A 14030-nucleotide genomic window follows, 5' to 3' on the forward strand; every position below is an offset into this window, starting at 1 on the left:
TTTCTGCAGTGTGGTTTACGTGCTAATGCATGGTATTTTGTTGTGGTCACCACATTTAGTCCACTAACAATCTATATTTTTACATATATGCTTAGAGATAATGAAGGATATTCTTGGAAAAAATCTGAGTCTGATAAATTGCCTTTTAAAGCAAAGTTTTATCTAAAACAAACTCTGAGTGGACTCTGTCTTGCTTAATTTGAAGGACAGGCATCAGTTGCCCAAACATGATTGCCTTCCACCACTTAAGAGGCTGTAGGACATCTATTTGGCATGACGCAGGATGTAAAGGAGACACATCTGACTGAATTGGCGGCCTGTCGCACCTAAATTGGCAATAAATGGCCAGTAAATTTCCAGCTGAGATACATAGATCATGGGTGTCTACATCTGGGGTTCTAAGTTCCAATTACAGTCAGTAGGCATCTATTAAATGTAATAAAACAAAAATTTGTTTCGTGGTGAGGTGACTCCAGTGACTTTAGTGGGAGGATAGGCAGCTGAAATTACAGGAACCGAATCTAACAATTAATTTGGGGGTATTGATACTTAATAATTTGCTATCTAGTTTTCTTCTCATTAAAATCAATTTAAATACACAGTGACCAAAATCATTATTGGCAGAGTCTCAGAAAGGTTACTTCTGTGTATATAAAGGAAGAATGTGAGTAATCCAGGCCAGACAACAGGAGAGGGAGTAGTCAGGTAGCTGCAATTTCTATCTACTAACTAGTTTTTCAGACTTTCTCCCAGTACAAGGGAACAATAAGACAACTGATTTCTTGTCATCTAACACAGTAGCATAGCTTAAAGATAGGAGCTCCTCAGACTGCTACTGTACAGGCCAAAGTAGTTACTGCGAGGCCTGTCTTGGACTCACCAGCTTCTCTTACTTTCATCCTCTGGGATACTTTGGTGTGTTGAGGGCACCTTGCAGTCTAGCCAGCAAATGTCCTTGGAATGATATGGAGTACAACTTCTGCCCTTGCTCATCTGCTGGAATAAGCCTAGGCCCACCTCCAAAACAGAATTAATACGCCCTGATGTATTCAAGGTGACTCTACTTTGAGCTGCTTCAGCACCATAACCTCCTGAATAAATTTATCTTTAGTGCAGTTGCCTGCACTGATCTAAGGCTTCAGAATATCAGCCAGAGGGTTCTTACAGTATTTAATATCACCTTCTGACATGAAAAATGGATCTGATAACTTAGTGGTAGAAACTGGAAGCAGAAGAACTGGTAAAATTCTGATCTAGCAGATCTTTTAGATAAGATACCAAAATACTTTTTGAAATACGTTGAAGCATAGACGGTTCTTAGGTAGTCAGCTTCTTGAATAATACTGATAGAGGGTTAAATAATTCCTTATTTATCAATAAAAATAGCTTAATCCACTTTCTGCATATCTAAATGCTTTGGATTTAGACTAAGTAGTTGAGTAAAATACTTCCGCTAACTCAAGGAAGTAGATGGATGTAATTGTGGAAAAAATAGGAGAGGAGCTGAAATGTTATATAAAGAATGAATGTCTATGTTCATAATCTGTATGTTTCAGAGTAAAAATATGAACTGTAGAACCATGAATATGAGAATATTATGAGAATATCATGGGAATATGGTAATCTGGTTTTATGTTTTAATTGGGGTGGGTCTGCACCAAGGAAAGATTGGTGTTTTCTTTGATTAGGCATTGTTCACTTATCCCTTCCAGTGTCTTGGTGTAAGGTACACTGAGAGGAAACGCACAGTATTATAAACTAGGAAAAAGGAACTGAGACAGTATAAGCAAAGCAAGTTTCTTCTCGACTGGGTGTTTTTGTTGGCCATTGCTTCAGTCAGTCTGCTTGTAACACAGATAGTCTGGAGTATAATTAGCGGTAGTTATTTTATTGGAAGAGTTTGATTTGTCTACACTAAAAAAAAAGGGGGGGGGGGGGGCAAAATTGGAATGAAGGGAGACTCTCCACTATGGGAAAATACAAATATAATTTCATATTGCTGGTAAACCTGTTGTTGTATTGGAACAAATATAGTCTGAGACAAAAACAGAGCCTGAAAGAGTCCTGGAATTAAAAGATTGAAAAAAAGAAGTAGGATTATGTTCTTATATTTCAGTGGATGCACTGAAATATGACTGTTTGCTGTTTCAGTGGACTTTAACATCCATTCAAGACTTGTATATCTAAAGTCCAGTAGCAGTGACTAGTTTAGCAGCATTTTTGTCCTAAAACTGCCTCTAGAGTTCAAATTCTACTTGAAACATAATTTGGTTCTGAAATTCTTCAACATTATTTCTGAATAATGCTTTAGGACTATTTTTCCACTACTGAGTAATACTTGGTCTAAATTGTTGTGTATACATAACCTCTAACTTTGAGTCTTGCTGCTAAGTGTAGTTAGCATGTTACTCTGAACAACTATTGTTCAAAACACTTCTTTCTTTGAAAACTTATGATTCTGTATCATGAAATGAGTACTGTTTTCCTGTTCTAAATATTACAAGGAAGCAGAATATAGCCCTGCAGGTGTAATGGTTGCAATTAAAATTTCTTGATTATAGCCTTATAGCCCCATAACACAAGTCTCTTTCTTGATTTTTTTTTGTGAATTGGAGGCCAAGAATAAAGCTACTGAGAAGTGAATCACGGGGGCGGGGGGGGCAGTGTTGAACATTAGAAAAAGTAATCAATTTACTGCATATTCTCAGAAGCAAATGAGATTTTATATAAACAGAAATAATGTTCTCTGCTTGGAAACTGTTGTGCAGTTGCTTTATGAATACCTTTACAATAGAGTTAAAGTATGAAAATGCAACAGATATAACTACACTTTCCAGATATGCTCCATAGAGTGTTTTGTCTCGGCTTTCATTTTTACTTTCCTGTTTTGAAACCTGTCCCTCACTGCACAGTTTCTAGGCATTAGTAACAATTTTTGTTGCTTTCATGCTGAACCCTTGTATCTTAGATCATCTTTATGGGAGAAGTCAGCCCAGTTTTTTATGAATATTCAAAATGAAAATATAGCGAATAGCATTCTGTTACTCTTATTTTTTTGAGTGCTCAGTGTTTACAGATGTTGAGACCTTATTCTTTACGTTTTATTGTGGTGTCATTTCCCATCTTTGTTAGCTTGAGCACACAAATGATCAACAATGAATTTAAAGCCCTTGCCTTGCTTTGATAGCTGCTCAGGTGTGCACCACTATGCTTTGCAGGATTAAAACATTGACCTGCATCACTGCTGCAAAGCCGTTAGTGTGCTTGTAGCTTTCTAATGTATCTTGCCTTCTTTATGTTTCTGTGCCAGTAAGGAATGTCACTTTTTTCCAGGTGAGCAAACTGCAAAGTTTCCTTGATTCTTAAAAGAATTGGTGGAACTACTGAACTATCAAATTCTCCAATTACTGATTTCAGGCTTATTAAAAAAAAAAAAAAAAAAACAAAAAACCAAAACCCCACAAACGTACAAAACCAAAAAAGCAAACCACCACACAATTTAGATATACATTTTAACAATTCTATTTTTTCATGCTCTTGCCACATTTTGCAATACGTTGTCAAGACAGTTGCACAGTATACTAGGAAAGCATGGAATTTTGGCAGTCAATAGTGGTTTCTTTTAGCTTCCAGCATCAGGAGAAACAAAGGCAATACAGGCTTATCTGGGTTCTTATAAAATCATTTGTGAGACAATTGATTTGACACTTTGTTCTATTCAGGCTAATTTGTTGTGTTTTTTTTTAATGAACGTTCTTCAGCTATCAAATCTCCAGTAAATTACTGCACATCTAAAATTTTTCTCTGCAACTGTGAGAGCTGGAAGTATGCACTGTTTTTAATTTTTTGGTTTTGACTGTTTGATTTAATAACAAAGGGGTGGATGGTCAGCGGGTGTGAATTTTCCTCAAGGGAATGAAGAGGTATCATTGATCATTCTGTAGATTTGAATTGTATTTCCTCTTTAGACTAACCTTCATCTTTGTTTTGAGTTTTTCTGTTTTTCTTACTCCAACAGAGCGTATACAAATGTGACTTCTTAAATCTTCAAATTCAGCAACCTCTCCAGCTGGCACAAGATGCTATAGATGCCTTTCTTAAGCAACTGAAAAATCCCATTGATTCTCTGCCTGGAGAACTGTTCCACGTTGTAGTTTTCTCACTTCTCCTTTCTTACTTTCCATCACCCTATCAACGATGGATATGCTGCAAGAAGGCACATGAACTTCTCGTATTAAATGGCTTGTTGCTTGTAATAACTCCTGATTCATCTCATCAGAATCGCCGGGCTATGATGATGAAAAGCTGGAAAATTGCCATAGAGTCCTTGGGTTTTAAACGCTTCAAGTATTCCAAGTTTTCTCACATGCATCTGATGGCATTTAGGAAAACTTCCCTGCAAACAACAAGTGACTTAGTTAGCAGGAACTACCCAGGAATGTTGTATATCCCCCAGGATTTCAACAGCGTAGAGGAGGAGGAGTATTCCAACAGTTCCTGCTACGTTCGATCAGATACAGAAGATGAACAACTAGCTTATGGTTTTATGGAGCTACCAGATGCTCCTTATGACTCAGACTCTGGAGAAAGCCAGTCTAGTTCAATTCCTTTCTATGAGTTAGAAGATCCTATATTGCTTCTCAGTTAATGTAGTCGTTGCAATGCCCTTTCAGTCTTGCTTAACTAATTTTGCTATACTAACATGGGCTCAACACACAAAAATGGTTTGCATAAAGAAAATGCAAAGGTTTACAGAGTTTGCTATTTTTTTCTACTTTTGAATTTTAAAATTTATTCTTATATGAAAGTGAAAAAAACCACAAGTTGTATGCAAATGACTCATGTCATAGCATAAATTGCTGTTATACTTTCTTTAGATTTGTATCACTAATTTTTTTTTTCCAGGAAGGTACCATTCTTTTCTTTAGTGCTGTGACGTGTGAATTCTATTTAATTTGCTCAATGTTGTTTCAATATTTTAACTCAGTGTGGTTGAGCTTAAGGCACTGGAGTTGGTGGGCTTCTGAGAAGAGTATGTAGGAAGAAATAATTTGCACTTTAATTTAATGTGCAGATAGGTTAAGACACTTGATTACACACGTCCCTTCTTAATTATGGAACAAAACTTTTTTCCAGAATTTGTTTCACTCTGGTTAAGCCTGGGCTGGAGAAACTAATGCTTGCACGTTTTGATTTTGTTTACTGTAGCCCTCTTGAGATAACACCAAATTGAGATAACGCCACAACACTGGAATATATTCATCCATAGTTATACATACTGTGTAATTTCATTGCATAAATACTAGTTAGACATGAGATTTCTGAGGAGGTTATCTCTCCCAGAGGAGTATGGTACGTCTAGACAATTATGTTTCACTTCAAAGCTGGAACATGGTTTTGCAATTTTGTAAGTGTACAAGCACGAACGTGTATCAATATTTCCCAAATGATGGGATTCTGTATTCTCTTCAAACTGTGTTTTATGGGGACAGGGTGGGTTTTGTCATGTTTTAAAGTAAATTATTTATGCATTTTAAATACATTTTTTCTTTAGTTGTCCTTATTTGTAGACCTCCCAAGTTATACAGTAACTACAGACCCATTTTGTAAAAAAGGAAATAATTACACAAGCTTTTCAAGGATACACATTTGCACGAAGCCATGTATTCAGACCACACAAGCGAAGGTAACATATACTCTTTGTTTGCTTACTTGGACCCAAAAATCTTCTGTCTAGTTACATAAAAACTCCATAGCTGTCTGAAGACTGGCCTGCATTGTAAGGAGGTGGAACAAAAGTGTTTCGTATCTATTAAGGTTTGTTTGGTTTTTTTAATTAAAAATCTGTGAGGTTTTGCGGGAAAAAAACAATTCTGTTCAGTGGTGAAACCAGAGGATTCGGTATTAGTTTAGCTTAGGTTTCTCTCCCTTTGAAAATAATGGCCAGGATTTTCAAATTTGAATGCTAGGCTGTTAAATCTATATGTAAGTGCCTAATAAATGATTGGAACTAGGTGCCACGTGTGGTTTTAAGACTGACTTCAAAATGGTCAAAAATACTAATATATAGTTTCAAAGATGGTCGTAATGAAATATACCTTACACCATATTAACCTTCCATGTTTTATTTTCAATACAGAAGGTACCAGATAAACTGAAGTTGTAGTGTGGGTTGTACTGTATTTGCTACAAAACCAAAACTCACTCTCTCAATTTTGAAGTTTTGCACTGAATTGACCTACCTATTTTTCTTTTATACTGTTTCCTACAAAGAGTCATCCTGCATTGGTCTGGCTAACACTCAAACATGAATTGGACTCCAATGTTTTATTGTTAAATAGAAGCTTTTATGTCTCAATTCTTAAATTTAAAGCATCCCCTAATAATGATTCAAATTAGTTATTCAATCTGAATGATTAATTACGTACAAACCAAGCAATTATATTCTTACATGTTTAAAAAAATTGAAAAATTAAGTTTAGACATGTAAGTATCATGGTTGACTTTTAAAAACTTATTTACAGAGAATACTTCTCCAATGAAATACACAAAGCCTTCGAAGTTGGCTATGTCAGCATTTGCATCTAATGATTTACCACTTCATTTTCACTAAGTGTTTGTCATTTCCAGCCTTTTTTCTTCCCAATTAACCACTGACTCCAGCAGTGCTCAAGTTAAAGCTAAAATATTGGTGCTGTAAAGTCAGTTGTTTATGGAAACTTAATCTGTGCATACTTCAAAGTGTACCTAACGTTTTAACTAGTACTCCTTTTAAAAAAACAGTTGTATACCAGATAACGTGTATGGTGGCATTGGTTAATGTAAATTGGTTTGTGAATCATTAAAAAAAAAAAAAAATCAGGCCAAGAGATATCCCTCCCCAAAATAGTTTAAGATATTACATTTAAAATTTAAGCCTTTCTGGCAGACTGGTGACACCATTATATGTGTGGTTTAGGGACCTGAGGTTCATAATAGCACGGTTTTCTTGCTGCTCATTCTAAATACCTGAAGTGTTCTTTTCTTTTTATTTTTTTTTTTAACAAGGGACATAGATTGTTGTGAAGGAGGAAAGTGGGATTTACATAAATTACTTATATCTCCGTGAACAATAAATTGCTGATATCAGGAGATGTTGGATATTTGGCTTTGGTGCAAGAAGAAAGTTTCCATGTTATGGAATATTTGAAAATTATGACTGTGCAAGAGATCTCTCGTTCTCAAGGTGCTGGAGAGGAAAAGGAAAAAAAGTGTATTCGCGTTTTTGTTGTCTTTATGTCACTACTTTTTGTGAATAAAGCACATTTATTAAAAAAAAAAAAAGAAAAAAATGCAAACCTTTAAAAAGTGTTTCTTTGAGGTGGAGATGTCTTTTTTTTCCCGTGCAGTCAATTTTTTGCTGAAATCCAGCAAAACCAATGCATAGTTATTTTTCTTTGTCAAGAAAATAGTTGTGCTTGGATTATTTTATAAACTGAATTATATAGTAAAGATGTTAAATTTGGTAGTTCAGTTTCAGCTTCTACATCTTAGTTGCGGTCTTTGATTTACAGAAGGGGTTTTGGAGTTCCTCCATTTCATCCTGTATCATGTTTATTTGCTTGCATGCTTAGGATGTGAGCTCTTTCTAAAGCAGTTCCTCTCTTCTTTCTCTAGATGTTTTCAATTATCTTGCTGAATCATTGCAGCACACGTTGTACGTTGGCCCTTGGGGGGGGCCTGTATTTTTCTACATGATGATTTTGAGAGGTGTTGGGAAAATGGGGGAAAAAAACCAAAACAAAAACCTGAAAATGCAAGGTTCCTACTCAGATCCAGATTCTAAGAAAATGAGATTTCAGTGGAACTGATGTGTGTCCCTAGCGCTGCAGAGCCTAGCTGATCTATTCTGATCTCTTAGTTGACAGTGAAGATCAGAAAATGTAATTTCACAGCTGTTCTCCATATTGCTTCCTAAAGAATCTTTGACCTTTTCTTCTTCAGGGAGACATACTGGCTTGCCTTTAAAACTGATCATTTTAAGTCTTTCTAATTGTGTCTCCTGATTTCCTCAGTTTTCCTCAATTCATAGTTTTGTAGCTGCAGAATAGCAGGAAGGTGTTTTTAGAAGGGCTACATTTCACAAACTTGCACAGAAACTTAGTTGGTTTTACTTTTTAAGTAAAATAGTCCCAGATAAGTTCAGCAAATAGTTGCTTGAAGAGTGTTCCCAAATCACAGTTGTACAGATACAGGACCAAGTGTTGTCCATGATGGTGGTAAAGCATCTGAAGCAGGTGACGGTTACAGCGCAAATGGATATTTCTGCTGTTCTGCATGTTAAAGGGAAACCTCTTCACCTTTTTTCACCCTAAGTAACTCTTGGGCCTGTTGGTCAGTTTTATATAAAATTTGAAGAAGGGTAAGGATTTTGGAGACAACTGAGGTTCTTGTGAATCAGTTGTCTAAGTAATTGAGGTGGGAAAGACAGACTGTCAAAGATGAGCTGTTTTGAGTATCCTGCTGCTGCAGGTCTGTACTAGTGATTGAGTAAGGGGGTGTAGGGGCTGGTCGTGATGAAGGAATTACAGAAACAAAAACATAAATCTGCAGCAGGCTGGCCCTCTTGCAGTTCAAAAAGCTCCTTTGCAGCAGCTGTCTAAACTTCTATCAAACTCAAACTCCTATTCCTTTGCCTGTAAGCAATAGCGCTTTTACAATCCAGAAACTGCCTGCTACTGATCAGCTGCATGCAAGGGCCAATTCAAAACATTAATTTCCAACACAGGTGTTATGAAACACTGATGGTCAAGGAAGTGCGGCTTCTATATAATGTGAGGGTGGTGAAAGCTTTTGTATAGGAAGCACGGTTAAGTCCTGCGCCAGAGTCCTCTCCCCACAAAGGCTGAAACACTGCCTTCATACTTCTGTGTCCCATGTCTTGGCTGACAGTGTTGAGAGGCTTGGAGGTTGGGCTTTTTCCATTCTTCCAGCCTATTAACCTTGAAATTTTTGCATGTGGAGGGGAGAATGTGCTTTCGCTCTTGCTTATTGTCTAGCTGCTTCTGAATTCCCTGAGAGCAAAAGAGCTGTGGGGCTGGAGTGTGCAGATCAAATCATAGGCATAGGTGGACGAGGTGCTAAGGGGCATGGTTTAGCGTTTGATAGGAATGGTTGGACTCGATGATCCGGTGGGTCTCTTCCAACCTGGTTATTCTATGATTCTATAGCTTGGGTTGGAAGGGACCTTAAACATGAAGTTCCCACCCCCCTGCCATAGGCAGATACACCTCCCACTCGATCAGACTGCCCCAGGCCCCATCCAACCTGGCCTTGAACACCTCCAGGGATGGGGCAGCCACAGCTTCCCTGGGCAACCTCGATGCCAGCGCCTCACCACTTTCATCATGAAGAAATTCCTCCTTAGGCCTAGTCTAATTCTTCCCCTCTCCAGTTTATACCCATTGTCCCTTGTCCTATCACCACAAGCCTTTGTAAACAGTCCCTCCCCAGCTTTCTTGTAGCCCCTTCAGGTACTGGAATGTCGCTATAAGGACCCCTGAGGGACACCACTTGTCACAGATCACTATCTGCACATTGAGCCATTGACCACTACTCTCTGAATATGACCATCCAACTAGTTTCTTATCCACCGAACAGTCCACCCATCAGATTTGTATCTCTCTACAGTTTAAAGAGAAGGATGTTGTGAGGGACTGTGTTAAAGGTTTTACAGAAATACAGATCGATTATATCTGTTGGTTTACCCATGTCCACCTCTGTGGTTGCCCCATCATAGAAAGCCGCTGTGTTGATCAGACCGGATTTGCCCCTGGAGAAGCCGCTCTGGCTCCTCTCTAATCACCTCTCCGTCCTAGCATAGCTTCTAGGAATCACAGAATCACAGAATAACCAGGTTGGAAGAGACCCACCGGATCATCGAGTCCAACCATTCCTATCAAACACTAAACCATGCCTCTCAGCACCTCGTCCACCCATGCCTTAAACACCTCCAGGGAAGGTGACTCAACCACCTCCCTGGGCAGCCTGTTCCAGTGCCCAATGACCCTTTCTGTGAAGAATTTTTTCCTAATATCCAGCCTAAACCTCCCCTGGCGGAGCTTGAGGCCATTCCCTCTTGTCCTGTCCCCCATCACTTGGAAGAAGAGGCCAGCACACTCCTCTCTACAACCTCCTTTCAGGTAGTTATAGAGCAATGAGGTCTCCCCTCAGCCTCCTCTTCTCCAGGCTAAACAACCCCAGCTCTCTCGGCCGCTCCTCGTTAAGACCTGCAAGGAGGAGCTGGTCCATGACTTTCCCAGGCTCAGAGGTGAGGCTGACAGGTCAGTAGTTCCCAGGGTTGTCTTTTCTACTTTTTCAAACATGGGGACAATGTCACCAGGGGCTTCTGATTGCCATGACTTTTCAAACATGGCTCGGCCACCCCCTCAGCCAATCCCTCGGGACTCTGGGGTGCAGCTCATCTGGTCCCATAGACGTATAAATGTCCAGGAGCACTGCCACGGCCCCGCCCTGTCCCGCCGACCCCGGCTCCGATGCCGGTGACTCTTCCTACGCGAAGACGCTGCTCCGAGCTCGGGGAGGAAGGCGGCGCGGAGCTGGGGAAGGAGAGCCCCCCCCGCTCCCCCCGGCCGGCCCGCAGGGCTCCGCGCCCGCAGCGCCGCTCGGGCGGCGGCGGCGCTTGGGCCTCGCGGCGCCCCGTAGCCTCGCCCGGCCGCGCGCGCCGGTGGGGGCGGGGGCTGCGGGGCCGGCGAGGTGAGTGCGGGGCGGGCGCGGGGCCGGGGCCGCATCGGCCGCGGGGAGGGGGCAGGGCCGGCCCCGGCCGGGACAGGGACCTCCCGCTAGACCAGGCGCCCCGGGCCCCGTCCCGCCTGGCCTCGAACACCTCCAGGGATGGGGCGCCCGCAGCTTCCCCGGGCGACCCGTGCCAGGGCCTCACCGCTCTCGTGGTGAAGAAACTCCTCCTTATGTCCAGTCTAAATCTGCCTCCTTCCAATTTAAAGCCGTTTCCTGTCGTCCTATCAGTGCATGCGCGTTTACCTTTCCCCAGCTTTCCTGCGGCCCCTTCAGGTACTGGAAGGTCTCTATTAGGTCTTGAAGCCCTCTCCAGGCTGAACAAGCCCAACTCTCTCAGCCTGTCCTCGTAGGGAAGGTGCTCCAGCCCTGATCATCTTTGTAGCCTCCTCTGGACCCGTTCCAACAGTTCCAAATCCTTCTTGTGTGGAGGATTCCAAAACTGGACACAGTTTACTCTGAGGTCTCACAAGAGAGGAGTAGAGGGGCAGAATCACCTCCCTCACCCTGCTGGCCACGCTTCTTTAGATGCATCCCAGGATACAGTTGGGCTTCCAGGTTTCAGATGCCTGTTCCCGGCAGCTGGTGCTTCAGACAAGGCCTCTCCATTTGTCCCACACCACTAGCCTGAGATGTGGGTGTGCTGGGAACAGTGGAGAACTGACAGAGTCGCTCAGCTAAGTCTTACACTTCCTGTATTAATACGTTAGTAAATGAGTTTTTGCTTTAAAAAGTTTCACAGAGTTGCTTTTTATAAAAACCTCGACCAAATTGGTAGAATAGGGTCTGTGCAGCCTGGAGAAGAGAAGATTGAGAGGGAATCTTATCGATGCTTATATATACCTAAAGGACAGGCATCAGGAGGATGGAGCCAAACTTTTGAGTGATGCCCAGCAACAGGAGCAGGGACAGGGGGCACAAACTGGAGCACACAATGTTCCAGTTGAATATTTACTAAAAATTCTTTACTTTGAGGGTGACAGAGCATTGGAACAGGCTGCCCACAGAGGCTGTGGAATCTCCTCCTCTGAAGATATGCAAAACCTGCCTGGGTATGATCCTGTGCAACCTGGTCTAGGTGAACCTGCTTTAGCAGCGGGATTGGACTAAATGATCCCCAGTGGTCTCTTCCAACCCCTGCCATTCTGTGATTCTGTGTGATTCTGTGAGTAGAGCTGAAGGGAAGTGCGTCCAGTATTTTAGATAGGCCTCACCTGGACTATCGACTACGTTGAACTACTAAACTGTCTTTGGCTTTTGTTCTTTTGTCTACAAATTATGATGAAAACTACTTTGGGAATGCTGTTCCTTTACATGGAGGTAAACTATTGGATAGTTCAGTGTCCAAATCTATAGTTGGACTCCAGGTTTTGCTTAAAAATGTGTTTGCAGAAGTTGTTGAATATTTATGAATGTATTACTGTGTTTGTTTTGGAGCTGAACGTGATTTGTTCAGATATGTGACTGAGGTGTTGGAACCCGAAACTTAAGGGCCATTAGTTTAAAAACCAAACAACACATACATTGCCAACTCTGAGCATTCTTTCTCTAAATAGCCAAAGCCTTACATGAAATTCGTAACAAATAGCTGTGTTTTAAAGAGTAAATTGGATACTGAAAGTTTTCATTAAAATTGTCTGAATTTTTATTACTTTTATTTGGAAATGTTTGTATGATGGGCTATATTTACTATGAAGATGCTGCCTTTTCCTCTTTTCACGAAAAAGTTGAACATGTGTTTTGGTTAGAAAAAAACTAATGATTAATAGTGTGGTTTAGTAGCACGCCTTTTTCCTAACTAGCTAGAAGATCATGAAGAGGAGGTTGCATGCATGGTTGGAGCTTTCATTTTGTGAATACTTTGTGCTCGTGCTGACTTGGTGTCTTCTAGGAACAGGCGTGTTCCTCACCCCGGCAGCCGGCACAGCGCTTGCGGCAGCAGCAGAGGAGCTTCTCTTCCGTATTTCTCCCAGTGCGATGGACACAAAACTCTGCTTGGCACGAGCTGAACCAGAGTAGTTTTCTGTGAGTGGCTGCTTGCCTGCAAGAGTTTGCTGGTGTAACAATCGTACCAGAAAATAGTTTGCTAGTGACACTAGCAATATTTTCAGCCAGGTGTTAGGCAGGAGCTTCCACCCTTTGTGTGTGACAGCCGACCTGCTGACTTCCATGAGGCTGTTGTTCGAGGGAATATGTGCAGTGTTAGCTCCTTGACTTGGAAGGGTTCCAGAAAAGCTCAGGAATCAAGGTAACAGGGATGGCAGATGTGCTTTGGCGTAGCAGTAGTCATGTGTCAGTGTTCTGAGTTGGTAGAAGATGTGAAATCGTCCCTCTATACCTGATGATCTTAAAAGTCTTTTCCAACCTAGCTGACTGTGATTCTGTTCATGGTTTGAACCAGGGATAACTGGGAGGGAAGAGCATCTGTAGGGGTTGACATAAATGGCTCATGTTGTCCATGAAGCGAATGTTGATTGCAGTAGGAGAAAGAGTGAGAGTGTGGACAGTGCTATGAGACCTGATATACTGCAGCCTGGAATATGATAGCTAACATTGCGCTTTGTTATCTGTATGAAGTAGAAACAAATGAAAGGCTGAAAGAAACAGTGAGTGTATTAACAAGTGAGGGGAGAAATATTATGAGATCTTAAGCATCGAAGCAACTCAGCATTAAGTTTATATGTACTAAACAATAATAATGAATGCTATGAAAAGGCATAATGGAAATCCAGTGGACTAACTTGCAAGAGCGTTGTGTAGTATCCATTTGCTTTAAGCATATTCTGCTTCAATTAAACAGATTTTTAAGGCACAGTTCCTTCCAAAGTAATATCTGCAATGTTGTTAGGTATTTTGCATAATTTGAAAACGTATGTTATCAAACTTAAATAGTCTAGACAAGAAGATTACTTAGGCCTATTTTGTCTCTACACCAGTTTTACACTGGGCCTCAGTCTTCAAATCAGCCAAAGCTTATGGGAAAATCAGTAAATTCACCTTTTCTTTTGTTTTTCAGTGGTTTAAAACAATGAGAATTTAAAAATAGAGAGAGAATAATGTCTTAAATTTTGAGTTTCAGTCAGAGTGTCCTTTCATACTTCTCCAAGCATTATAAATGAAAGCAGGGAGTGATAACCTAGCTCTGCGTGTTCCTGAGACATTGGCTGCTCTCTCATGCTATTTACTCTTCAGAAGTCTTGCTGAGATGGGTGATGAGGTAACTACTGCAAAAATGG

At 40.8% G+C, this 14030-nt stretch overlaps 1 protein-coding gene across 2 annotated transcripts in view; it reads left to right on the top strand.

The window, feature by feature from the left end:
• Window positions 1-7040, top strand: part of SAMTOR (S-adenosylmethionine sensor upstream of mTORC1) — a 31823-nt gene extending 24783 nt beyond the window's left edge. For both annotated transcript variants that reach the window (XM_069851107.1, XM_069851117.1), the window contains one exon: window positions 4019-7040. In XM_069851107.1, the coding sequence (XP_069707208.1) occupies window positions 4019-4648 (630 nt within the window). In that variant the 3' untranslated portion in view covers window positions 4649-7040. The remainder of the gene's footprint in view (window positions 1-4018) is intronic.
• Window positions 7041-14030: the final 6990 nt, after the last annotated feature.

The sequence above is a fragment of the Phaenicophaeus curvirostris genome, chromosome 1 (genome assembly GCF_032191515.1).
Source record: "Phaenicophaeus curvirostris isolate KB17595 chromosome 1, BPBGC_Pcur_1.0, whole genome shotgun sequence".
Taxonomy (NCBI): Eukaryota; Metazoa; Chordata; class Aves; order Cuculiformes; family Cuculidae; genus Phaenicophaeus; species Phaenicophaeus curvirostris.